The following is a 13,907-nucleotide window of genomic DNA, read 5'->3' as shown; positions in this document are numbered from 1 at the left end:
CATGAGACTTTGGGAGGATCTTGAGAGACCGGAGAAACTATGTACATTTTGCATGTAGGAGAAATGCAAATAATTTGCAGTCAGAGGGCAGACTGTGGTGGATTAAAGTTGGTTGAGAATTCTTTTTCCCTCCCACTGCTGAGAGATGGTGTTTACACCTTCCCTCCTCTTCAATCTGCACTGATGCTCTTACTGTTTGACTCTGACAAGGTGACAGAAATGCTGTGACCATTCACAGCCTTAAGCCTTAAGAAAGCATGGAAGCTTCCAATTTTGTACTCCTCCCTGAGCTCTAGACATGTCTGGGTACCTAGCTAGAGAGGCCACAAGAAGAGGAGATATCCTGAGAATACATGGAAAGGGAGAAAAGCCCAGTATCCCAGTGTCTCAATGCAGCCTCCAGATGACTCCAATCTCAGCTGCTATGACTGCCAAGGGCATGAGAACCTCAAGAATGTGAGAATTGCTCAGCTTAGACCAGTTTACTCAGAACTGTGAGAGAAAATAAAATGGCTAAATTTTAAGTTACTGACTTTTGGGTAGTTTATTGCACAGAAATATATAACTGAAACATGGGCTTCTAACATAGTAATATAAGGAACATATTCCTAAAATCCTGGACCCCTACTTCATGTCATAGATAATACAGAGGAATGCATCTAGGAAGTTCCTGGCTAGCTAAATAAGTAAAAGATTATTTTTCAGAGTTAATTTTTTTCAATTTCTTATTCATGCATAGTGTTACTGATTACAAATATTATGATCTAATCCTGAATTTTGTAACCTGACATACTATATACTAATGACAGGGAATGTTTCCAAGTATTGGCCTAATTAATTAGTTTCAGACTCTGAAACATTTCAATTTAGATAGAGAGCTTAGTGGGGGGAATGCATCGTTTACAAAAAAGACACAATAGCAATGTTTATAACTCTATTCATTTAATTCCAAACTGAAAATTCAGCTAAAAACTAATATTTTTTAAAAGTGGAATTTAGGATTTAGCAGTCGTATTAAAAAACTAATTGAAATCCTTGAGAGAAAATATAAATGCACTCATCCTTGTTAGATTTTTAAAAGATTTTATTTATTTATTTATTTATTTATTTATTTACTTACTTATTTATTTATTTATTTATTTGAGGGGGGGGAGGAGGGAGGAGGAGGAGAGAGAGAGAAAGAGAGAGAGAGAGAAAACAAGAGAGATGTACATAAGCACAAGCCAAGGGAGGAGAAAAGGGAGAGGGAAAGAGAGAATCTCAAGCTGACTCCACACTGAGTACGGAGCCTGACAAGTGGCTCGATCCTAGGACCCTAATATCACGACCTGAGCTGAAGTCAAGAGTTGGACACTTCACCGACCTAGCCACCTAGGTGCCCCTCATTCTTGTTAGGTTTGAAACAAATGTGGGAACTCCAAAACACCAAACAACACCAGCTTGGTGGTTGGAATAGTTTAAAATACAATAGGCAGTTATAGTAAAGACCTGAATATATACATTATGTATATAATATATAATAAATATATACTATATATGTACTATAAATAAATATATCCATGGAACGACACTATATTTTTACTCTACCAAAGATTTATAACCCCAAAATAAATTACCATATTATACTCTCTACAACAGTATATATAACAGATGACAAATAAATCTAGAAAAATAATAGCCAGATATTCTTTAGTCCATTCTCTAGAAAACACATGCATCTCAGTCTTAGTAATGCAATAACTAAACACAAAAATCTTACCAGAGCTTTCCTATGTTTATAGATGAAATCTTCAGCTGATTTAGCCCATTTGGGGAGAATGACATCATTTACCACTTCTTTGGAAACTTGGAGACAACCCAAGTTAAATTCTAAGATAAGTAAAGGATAAATGTGTCAAATCATTTTAGATTTAAATAAATCACGTAAAACAAATATAAGGGCACAGTCCTTAGCCAAATTGAGGCTTCTCTTCTCCTCTAATTAAGAAGGAATCAAGTTCCCTTCTTATTCTAAATTTACTGAACAGGTAAAAATAATTACATTGAAATGTATTTTATCAGTTGATTTAAAAAGTAAATGAGAATAAAACAGTTTTAAATTGGTTATTACGAAGTAAATCAGATTAATAATTGATTTTTGGTTGGGAAGTGGGGGATACCATAGACATGACCTAAACTGATTTCTAAACAATAATGCAATATTCAATATTCTTCTTGCATTAAAAATAATATAGTCCCTCTAATAGTTAATTTACAAAATACAGCTCCTTATTGCTTTTTGGTGTAACTTATACTGTATCTATTTTTTTTATTAAGATTTTATTTATTTATTCATGAGAGACACAGAGAGAAAGTCAGAGATAGGCAGAGGGAGAAGCAGGCTCCATGCAGGGAGCCTGATGTGGGACTCGATCCTGGGACCGCAGGATCATGACCCAAGCAGAAGGCAGATGCTCAACCACTGAACCACCCAGGCGTCCCTGTATAACTTATACTTTAAATTTATGCAATAGAAGTGTTATGTTTGTCATAAGGAAAAAAATATATTTGTATACCACTATTCTAAGTAGATACTGACATCATAAAGATTTGCTCATATAGTTAAAATACAGTAGTTTGACAAAATTGTCCCCAAAATGAGGTTTTCTGTTTTCATAGTGGGAAAAAGAAAAGCGTTAACAAAAAAGACCTTCAAAAAAGAAGCTGCCTTAAAATATCAGTGTGTCCCAAAACTGGAGAGAGGTTTCAATGTCATAGAATGACAGGATGCATAGGGCCTGTGGCTTTGCTAACTCAACTATTGTGTAACAGACATAATTGCCAACCCACTAGCCATCCCTCCTTATTTGGTAACAGAACTTTGATTTTATTTAAGTACCCATCCTTGTGCTTTATTTTATGTAGCCTGACTGGTGTAGGAATAATGAGGAAAGGCTATAAGAAAGGATTTCTTACTTTTAAGAAATGACACAAAGAATTAACAATCCACTTCTAAGACACTGTTGTATCTGCCTATGAAGTCTAGAAATGCTTTACAAGTCATTTTCCAACCATGAGAGGGACTAGCCAAGGACAAAGCTGAAACACTTAGAACAGCAGAGTGAAAATACAGAAAGAACTTGGTTTTGAGGATTTTGTTAAGCTACTTGAATACTACCATACCTTGTAGTTTGCACTGTGGAAAATACTAAAATTTTCTTGCTTGTACAATTTTGAGGTTTTACTAATATTTGTTTTCCTAATTAATATTAATATTTGATGACATTCTTAATAATGTAATTTGCTTTCTCCCACCTACCTCATTTATTTTTTTTTTAAAGATTTTATTTATTTATTCATGAGAAACACAGAGAGAGAGAGAGAGAGGCAGAGACACAGGCAGAGGGAGAAGCAGGCTCCATGCAGGGAGCCTGACGTGGGACTCGATCCTGGGTCTCCAGGGTCAGGCCCTGGACTGAAGGCGGCGCCAAACCGCTGAGCCACCCAGGCCGCCCCCACCTACCTCATTTCAAACAAAGAAGCAACATACAGTCAGAAAAGGAAGCCAGTAGGACTGTATTGAGACAACAACTTGCTCTAGCGAACATCAGAAATTGTCAAGCTAAGAGTATCTTTGGCATCCAAATTTAATCTGCTCATCCCTCCTCGCCCAGATACCCTGGCTTTGGAGGCTCCAGTCCTATGGCTCAGAGTCCATCAATAGATTCATTTGATTTTCTGAAAGTGACCAATTTTAATTACCTCACTCTGAGAAATCAATGCCCTGCCTCTATCAGAGTGTTCCAGAGTGCATGATCAGACCACACAAAGCCCTGGATATACTCTCCCTAGTGTAGCAAACAACTCTCCTGAAGAAACAAAGGGTCAAACATTAACATTATATAGTAGAGGAGGAAAAAGAAGCTGATAATGGTCCTTTGACATTGTAATTTCCCTTAAGAACACCAATAACAATCTTGCCATTTTTATTGTGCCTAAAAATAAATCCAAAAATACTTCCTAGAGGAGTATTTGGATATTTTTAAAGACTGTATTTGGCTCCATAATTCTCTACTTCAAAAACATAATATAATTTTTCAAATATTGTGGTAACTTATACTCTGTCATTATTTTCAATTTGCCTCTTCTCTTCTGCTCTAAACCAGGAGCCAGCGAACTTTTTCTATAAAGTATCAAAGAATAAATATTTTTCACTTTATGAGCCTCATCGTCTCTACTGCAATCACTCAAATACGATGTTAAGCTATAAAAACAGCCACAGTCTATATGTAGATGAATTGGCTTGGCTGTGTTCCAACAAAACACAACAAATAACTTTGCCCTGTAGATATGACCCACAGACCTATAGTCTGCAAACTGTTGGTCTAAATCCTCATCTTACCTAACTCAAACATTTTTTTCTTCCCTACTCCTAACTCAAACACAGTCTAAGTGGCTAGCTATATGGCTGAAATAGCATATGGCCATCTTTGCTTTCTGGTAAACAGTGTACTCTGATAAATTCTCTCACCAATTCAAATTTGACTCACTTATCATCATTCACCAGAGCATAGCATTTTACTGGAAAAATGCCAGACTACATCTGGCCATCAGTCAAACCCTATTGAATGAATACACAGATACAATGAACCTTAAATACTATAGAATATCACAAAAATGTCCTGGAAGGTATTTTTCAGGATCCTTCACTGGGACCTGTTGAATCAGATTTTTAATCTCTTATTTCTTACGATTTTGATTTTCCAAAAACTCTGGGAAATAGAAGAATTCAGGAATCAGTTCCTTCACATCATATGGGTTGTCCATGAGTGCCTGCCAGGTGGCAGGAATGGAATGGAACTGTCGATCTGCACAGTCAAACCTGCATGTGGAGATTAATAGAGAATAGTGAGTAACAGCAGCCAGGAAACAAGCCTTACACTTCCCTTCAGATTTCCTAATGATTAGAGCTTCTTTTTCAATCATCTTTCTCTTGATATTTGATAACACAATTTGTTTTCTTTCTTATTATAATCTATCTTTCAAATTTTGTTGCTAGAACTAAATATGTAATTTTAATCACTAATATTTTAGTTAAAAGAGCTGAAAAAACAATCATACTGGAGAAAATCTCCACAGATTAAACTAAATTTAAACCTAAAGAAAGGGGGATCCCTGGGTGGCACAGCAGTTTGGCGCCTGCCTTTGGCCCAGGTTGCGATCCTGGAGACCCGGGATCAAATCCCACATCGGGTTCCCAGTGCATGGAGCCTGCTTCTCCCTCTGCCTGTGTCTCTGCCTCTCTCTCTCTCTCTCTCTCTCTCATAAATAAATTTTAAAAAAAAATTAAAAAAAAAAACTAAGGAAAGGCCTAATTTTTGCTGAGTAAAGTTCAATATAGAGAGTGAATAAAAATTATTCGGATATTTTAGAATGACAGAGTTTAAATATTACTATTAATATACATGATTAACAGATCCAAGGAATGCTGCTGATAATCTCTCTATATAAATATCCTTGCAAACTCTTCTGCTAAAAACCAGAGGGTGAGTTAGGGAAATAGTTCTGTGGCTAAAGCTTTTATATTTTACTTGTACGTACTATTATTTTAAGTTTCATCACAGGCCTATGGTAGTTGAAAGAAGCGCAAGTAGCCAGTTGCAATTTTATTATACTGTTCTGATATATTCACAAAAAGCATAAACCCCTCTGTTTCATCTCCTTTGATATTGTTTTCTTGGATTTAGTTAATGACTTACTAAATGATGCTGATGACTATTTTGATGCTTTTTATGCCTACCAATCTTGGTTTGAGGTGAAGCTGAACTTAGCAGAACTCTGAATTTAATTACCGTCAGTGAGTGGGTCATTAATAAAGTCTATTGATGGTGTATCCAAATTCAAGGAGACACAATCTTAATGGCAAGATTTTTTGTTTGGGTGAGGGAGAACAGCTTTACTGAGATATAATTTACATAAAATTCACAATTGAATGGTTTTTCAGTTTATTCAGGAGTTGTGCAATAATCACCAATTTTAGAACATTTTCGTCACTCCAAAAAGAAACCCTGTAGCTATAAGCAGTCACTCTCCATTCCCCCTATCTCCACTCTCTGGCAACTACTAATCTATTTTCTGTCTCTATGCATTTGCCTATGTGGGACGCTTCATGTAAATCATACAACATGTGGCTTATGTCTGATTACATTTACATACCGTTTGTGAGAATCATCTGTGTCATAGCATGTATCTTTTATTCCTTTTATCTACTTACTGCCAAATAATATTCCATTGAACAGATATACCACATTTTATCACCTGACAGAAATCTGGGTGGTTTTTACTTTTTGACTATTACAAATAATGCTGCTATGTACACTTGTATCAAGTTTTTGTGAGACCATATGTGTTCAATTATTTTGAACGTATAGTTAGGAGTGGAATTACTAGGTCATTTGATAATTCTATATTTAACCCTTTGAAGAACTGCCAGACTGTTCCACAGAGGCTGAATCATTTTTTATTTCCACAGGCAGTACATAAGGTTTCCGACTTCCCAATATGTACGTCAACACTAGGTATTATCTATCTTTTATTATAGCCATCCTTATAGATGTGAAGAGGTTTCTCAATTTGCTTTTGATCTGAATTTCCCTGATGACTAATGATATTGAGCATCTTTTCATATGTTTCTTGGACATCTGTACATCTTCTTTGGAGAAATGTCCATTCAGTTCCTTTGTTCAGTTTTTAATTGGGTCATTGTCTGTTTATTATCGCATTGTAAGGATTATTGTGTTGTAGACTTCTAAATACAAGTCCCTGGGGCAGCCTGAGTGGCTCAGCGGTTTAGCGCCACCTTCAGCCCAGGTCGTGATCCTAGAGACCCAGGATAGAGTCCCACGTCAGGCTCCCTGCATGGAGCCTGCTTCTCCCTCTGCCTGTGTCTCTGCCTCTCTCTCTCTCTCTCTCTCTCATGAATGAATAAATAAAATCTTTAAATAAATAAATAAATACAAGTCCCTTATTAGATATATAACCTAAAAATATCTTCTCCCCCTGAAAGGGTTGTCCCTTTCCCTTCTTGATGGTGTCTTCTGAAGCACAGAATCTATTTCTAAAGCTCTATAATCAAATCATGTATTGCAATCAAATCATTTATTGTTAAAATCATTAAAAGCTGAAAAGACCCAGTTAGTATTTTAACAAGGGGAAAATTACCTGCTATCATGTAAATGTAAGATTTGGAGATGGTTAATGTGATCACTGGGACAGAGTTTCTTCTTAAAAGCTAAGCTAAGGCTTACTGTGTTAAAGAGTAAAGGCTAATTTTGAGAGATAAAAACTATATGCAAAGAGAGTACAATGGATAATGTTTATACAGCTCAACTGGTACATAGGAAAGGCGAAATAGTAATGTTAAAGAATAGGACAACATAGAGATAACATGTGAATAAGTAGGGAGCTACAGGGAGGATATACACTAGAAAACGAAAGATTCACAAAGAAGTTTATTTCTTTAGGATTATTAGGAAAGCACGAAACATAATAAGTTATAACTCTGACAGGTAATATGATAATACAATAGCATTTCAGACCAATGTGGGTTGTTGCTAATTATGTAAGAGCCCCTCATTTGTCCTCCTTTTTATTCTTTAATAAATATTTTAAAGAGGCATTGGTTAGGTTTAAATCTCTGACAGACATTCTGGATCTTGGTCTAAATTAGTTCAAACTCTCAATCTCTGGTAGGTTCCTAAAACCAGTAAAAATCACAAAGATACACTAGGTAAAAGTAAAAAGGAATTCTCCTTAAAGGTCATTTGTTAAGTCAATTGGAATGACCCATTCTCAAACTAGTTTGGCTGTTTTTATCTAGAGGCTATTAAATGAATCAAAATCTAACAGAGGAGAATAAAAAAGATAAGGCCTTGTTACATAGTACATGACATGAAAGGCAGAGTTTTCAATGCTAACATGTAGTCTTAAGAAAATAACTTATTTACCCAAAACATACCTTCCACTCTGAAGCTGGATATGGAGGGTGGTGAATGGTTCTGTACGAATAAGATAGTGCATAACTCCAGCAGAATTTGAATAGTGAGTACCATAATGAAATTTATCAATAGTTCCCATGGGATCCTCAAAATTTTCATATCTAAAAAAAGAAACTAAAGTTTTGTAACCACAACAGTAAAATTAAAATTAGGAGGACATAAGATTTATTGCATTACTAGAAACAGTTTTTAAGAAGTCCTTATTAATATTTATTATTTATGTATTCATATATCACACCAATAAAAATAATTTATTAATACTATTTTCTGAACAATATCACTAAAAAACAGGATTCTGGAATAGTTTCATATTATGTAATAATACATATTCACTGTAGATAAGTTAGAAAATACAGAGAACAAAAAAGAAGAAACTTAAAACCAAGTACAGAGATAAGTAACATTAACATTTTGATGAACAGGGCAGTCTGGGTGGCTCAGTAGTTTAGCGCCGCCTTCAGCCTGGGGCCTAATCTTGGGGACCTGGTATCCAGTCCCATGTCAGGCTCTCTGCATGGAACCTGCTTCTCCCTCTGCCTGTGTCTCTGCCTTTCTCTCTCTCTCTCTGTACCTTTCATGAATAAAATAAATAAAATATTAAACAAAATTTTTTTGATGAACATCTGTCACCCTTAATGCATGTTAATATACAAATATATTTCAATATAAAAGTGCTAAAAATAATGTTTACAACCTATTTTTTCATTTAACAATTTTCTATTTACATTTTTCCAACTGAAGTTTATTTTTTATTTTTTATTTTTTTAAAATTTTTATTTATTTATGATAGTCACACACAGAGAGAGAGAGAGAGGCAGAGACATAGGCAGAGGGAGAAGCAGGCTCCATGCACCGGGAACCCGATGTGGGATTTGATCCCGGGTCTCCAGGATCGCGCCCTGGGCCAAAGGCAGGCGCCAAACCACTGCGCCACCCAGGGATCCCCTGAACAATTTATTTTTTAACAGGCATAGGGTATTTTTAACAGTAACATATATGAACATACAACACTTTATTTCTTTAATTTTATATATAAAGGGTTGTTTCCATTTTTCTGCTATTGTAAGAAATATAATAAAACATCCATTTGTGGCCAAGGTAATGGAAGAAAAATATGGAGGACCAGTCAAGAATTGTGGAAATGAATGCCTAACAATCAAAGGAAAAAGAAGGTAGGAAAGGAGGAAGATGATGGTAGGAAGACCTAAAACAGATAATAAGCAAAGGATATATATAGTGATTCTGTAAGCACTACCACTGTGTAATTGTTTTGAATGGTGGTTTAAATACTGACATCTGAATTAGTGCATATAAAATCTGAATAAGAACAAACAGCTTTTTGAAGAAAATAAACACTAAACTTTTCAAACCAAAATAGTAATTAGCTCATCCAGTTGAGGCCAATTACCTTTCACACAGAAATCATTAATATTGAGGGGAATAAAATCTTTCAGGTCAGAGTCATCTGCATCTATGCAAAAACATATACTAGTGAAATTTAAAACAATATTTCCCGTGGTACAGTGTTAAAAAAATTGTGTTTTTGTTATTGTCAGAAAAGTTTGACTAATGGTAGTGAGGTAACATACACACAGAATTCCACTAGTAAATCAAATCAAATATTAAACACTGCAAAAAGTTCTAAGGTAAATTTGAAAAAAAAAAAGAAAGAAAGAAAGGAAATGTGCAATCTACTCTCAAATAAATCTACATTGTTTGTTTGCAAAACAGTTCTTTGCCCTTATTATCAGAAGTCAAAACTGACAAGTCATTCACAATTTCACATGAAGAAAAAGGGAAATTAAAATTAGATTATTATTTTACCTGTCAGCAGCTTGCTTTGAAGAAAAAGAATTTTAAGACATTCACAGGATCATAAATATAAAGAATTTAAAAATTCCTTTCCTTATTAAAATAGATAACTTTCTAAATATTTCACTATATTTATTCACATTATTTGTCAATGTTGGATTACTACTGATTTTTAAATCTATCAAAATATTCTATTAAGGGTATTTTTGCATGTTTAGATTAGGAGATTAATAAATGTAAAAATACCTGGGAAGAAAAATTACCCTTCACCACATACAATGTGAAAAGAAACTAAACAAAATCAATTTAAATTTGGCAAGGAAATGAAATAAACAGACTATAGTTAAGATATGAGGGACAACTGATATATTCTCAGGAAAACATAGTGAAGGGATTATCAGACTCTGATTACCAAAAGTAGTTGTGCATTTAAAAAAAGTAATACTTAGTTGGCCATAATAGAAATTAATGCAAATTCAAAATACCATCACAAGTGATGGGTATCTTTCAAAACGGATAAAAGGCACTTACTTTTCTCGCATGGCTTTGGCATTTTTATCATTAACTACCCCAATTGGTTTGGAAAGATCTCGAAATACAGATGGATTATTAAGGTCCAACTCTTCTGAAGTATAATCTTGTAAAATCCAAGGAAACTAAAAGAGCCACAATTTACAATTTAGACATTCCTTTCCACAGAAACTACTATCCCCATATATAATATCTAATGCTTATCTAAAGACAAAGAGGGATAGTTTTTAAAAATATTTTTCCCTGTTTCAAATGTTTATTCATCTTTAGTTCCATGACCAGAAGCATCATTTCCTCTAATACCATTGGAATATTTTTAGTGAAGTGAAAAAAAAAAACTTTTATTATTTAATTACTTTTCATGTTTATACACTTTTTGAAGATAGTAGGGTAGAAAATAAACAAAAGGCAAAAACAGTTTTTGTATCTTTTTTAAAGATGAAAAATAATCATCATACACATACATTTTTGTGTATTATAAAGTTGAAAGGAAATTCCATATTTATGTGATTTCTATAAAACTTACCACAGGATACTGCGCAAGGTCATTATAGGTTCGTCCTGCCATTGTATTTATTTGAATGAGGTAGTCAAAATTTGATATCTCTCTGTTTACCCATTTCTAGACAGTACACAAAACAAAAGTTTAAATATTTAGAAGTTACTAATTATAAATGATAGTACTAACAGAATATTTTGTTCCTATTGCCTTGATCAATTTTCTAATACAAAGAATAGAACTTTTAAAAAAAGGCTTAAATCAATGTATTTTTCCTAAATATCCTACCTGTTAAAAATTGGTCATTAGAAAAGGAAGAAAAAATTAAAATCTTTTGTTATAGTAAAAAATTCATAAGAATTATACCTTTTTTCCAATTATTTTATTTAAATATTTTTAAAATGTCAATTTTAGGACTGTCCAACATTGAAAATTTTGTTATAAATTGAAATATTCATAAGTGCACATATTAAATAAAAGCAACCTAATGTATTAAAATGTTCTACAAATTCTAAATAAGTATTATGTTAACTATCCTTAGAAAATTGTCTTGCTAGAGCAAGAGTAGATGGGATTTTGCTATATTAGATATAAAATTTTCTCAAGAAAAATATAATCACTATTTTCTTTTAATCACTTCATTATCCTAGACTGTTAATTACAAAGTGTAGGTATGCTCAAGAATTTTGCTGACAGATTAACATTCACATTTAAGTTTACTCTTTGCCTTAAGCAAAAAATATACTTATGAGAATGGTGAAAAATGAATCTATATATAGAGAGAGATTTTATAGAAACCCCAACTATAATTATCAAGTGCTAACTTGAGAATTACCTTAACGAATAAAGTTTGTTCCACAAAAAAAAACAGGAAATGTACTCCATTAAACAAAGCTTACTCCGTAAGCAATATGAAAGAGCTGCAGATAGCTTCTGAACAGAGTAACACTTAAGATTATTATTAATGCGGATGTGAGAGGGAGGAAAGAGTCAAGAAGCAGAGATCTGTATTAGGAGACTACTGACAGTCATACAAAGCAAAACCAATGGCCTTTCCTTGGATTTTGGTAATAGAAATTCAAGAGATATTGAGATATAGGTGAGAATAAAATATACAAGAAGATTAATTAAATTTGGTTGACAAAAGAATTAAATTTTTTGCCTTTATCCCCATGGTCTTGTGTGTTTTTCCACTTTTTACTTCATGTGTGGATTAATTTATTATTAGAAAACCCCAACAAACTCATTTGTTATATTTTAAAAAGATAAAATTATTAAAATAGAAGAATTCATAAGATATGCTCATGAACCAAATGGTATCATTTGGAAGCTGGAAGGCAGGGCTTTGTGTTAGTGAAACAGAAAGATTCAAAGATAATTCAAAAGATCAATTTGAATGAAAGGTGGTTATCACAACCAAAATAAAATAATCGGAAGAGTAAGTTTTACTTTTAAGCAAAAGCCTGAAATATAAAACAAATGTTAAAAGAGTGACTGTGAAAATTTCCCACCTGTGTCAATCCTGATGCTTTGAATAATTCCTGTGGAGATCTGGTTCCATAACTATTTGGAGAATGAAGTGACAACAGTCTGCTGTATACTTTGTTTCTAATCTAGAAAAAAAAAAAAAAGCACTTTATAGTTTATTTTTTATTTATTTTTTATTTTTTATTTTTTTTTCACTTTATAGTTTAAAAACTGATCAAGACAAAGTGGGATTATGGCTTTGTAATTATTTTACTGGAATATAATTCACATGCCACAAAGTTTACCCTTTTGAAATACACAATTCAGTGGGCTTTGTTGATGTATATTCACAGAGCTGTGCAACCATAAACATTATCTAACTCTGGAATACATTCATCATCCTTGAAAGAAACTTCATACTGACTAGCCATCACCTCCCAATTCCCACTCCCTCTCATTCCCTGACAACCACTAATCTATACTTTCTGTTTCTACAAATCTGCCTCTTCTGGACATTTCTCATAAATAGATTATGGTTTTAACTTCTCTTTTATACTAAGTTTGGTGAAGTCAAGCCATATATTTTTTGAAAAAGTTATGGTATATAATGGAATGATCAACAGATACTGCAAAACAAAACTAGCTTGAATCCAGTTCACATTTTGTTCTGCCATTTACTAATCATACTGGCAAATCAATTAATTTACTGAGTCTCATTTGTACATTAAACATAATAATCTCTGCCCCTATAGTCTTCTGAATTCTTCTAGGTTACACAAATATAAAGTAATAAAATTCATCTTTGAACTTCAGTATCCTGATCTATAAAAAAAGAATAATAGAATTTGCCATATTGAATCTGAAGGTTGTTATGAAGATTAGATACCATGTATAAATGTGCTTTTAAAACTATAAATTTGGGATCCCTGGGTGGCTCAGCGGTTTGGTGCCTGACTTTGGCCCAGGGCACGATCCTGGAGTCCCAGGATCGAGTCCCACGTCAGGCTCCTGGCATGGAGCCTGCTTCTCCCTCCTCCTGTGTCTCTGCCTCTCTCTCTCTCTCTCTCTCTCTCTATCATAAGTAAATAAATAAATAAATCGTTTAAAAAAAACTATAAATTTATACAAATGTACAGTATTCAACAGGAGCATGCTTGGTTTAATTATACTAGTGTATAATTAAGATAATAGAAATTATAGATAAGATAATTGATTAATTATCAATATGCACTGAATTAAGATAATTAACTTCCAAAAAAACAATAGCTTTTCATATTCCTATGGGGAAAACTTATTTCTAATAGTAAAAAAGTATCCTTTTGTAAAACTACAAATATGTCCTTTATTTTTTAAAGATTTTATTTATTTATCTGAGAGAGTCAGACAGACAGAAAGACAGACCATGAGCACAAGTAGGGGAGGCAGAGGGAGAAGCAGACTCCCCACTGAGCAGGGAGCCTGATGCAGGGCTTAATCCTAGGACCCTGGGATCATGACCTGAGCTGAAAGGAAGATGCTTAACTGACTGAGCCACCCAGGCACCCCCCAAAATGCCCTTCAAA

General features: G+C 33.7%; 1 protein-coding gene across 11 annotated transcripts in view; it reads right to left on the bottom strand.

Annotated features, from left to right (window-relative positions):
• The window catches only part of NBEAL1 (neurobeachin like 1), a 178,525-nt gene that overhangs the window by 40,937 nt on the left and 123,681 nt on the right, over positions 1-13,907 (bottom strand). For all 11 annotated transcript variants that reach the window (XR_004812406.2, XM_025441944.3, XM_049106659.1 and 8 more), the window contains 6 exons: positions 12,390-12,491; positions 10,906-11,001; positions 10,380-10,504; positions 7,997-8,137; positions 4,731-4,861; positions 1,760-1,869 (listed from right to left, as the gene is read on the bottom strand). Coding sequence is in view for 10 of the 11 variants with exons in the window: in XM_025441944.3 (XP_025297729.3) it covers positions 1,760-1,869; positions 4,731-4,861; positions 7,997-8,137; positions 10,380-10,504; positions 10,906-11,001; positions 12,390-12,491 (705 nt within the window). In the remaining variant the exon portion in view is untranslated. The remainder of the gene's footprint in view (positions 1-1,759; positions 1,870-4,730; positions 4,862-7,996; positions 8,138-10,379; positions 10,505-10,905; positions 11,002-12,389; positions 12,492-13,907) is intronic.

Source organism: Canis lupus, chromosome 37 (assembly GCF_003254725.2).
Source record: "Canis lupus dingo isolate Sandy chromosome 37, ASM325472v2, whole genome shotgun sequence".
NCBI lineage: Eukaryota > Metazoa > Chordata > Mammalia > Carnivora > Canidae > Canis > Canis lupus.
Note: the sequence above shows the minus strand (reverse complement) of the source record. Positions and strands in the feature narration are given on the sequence as shown.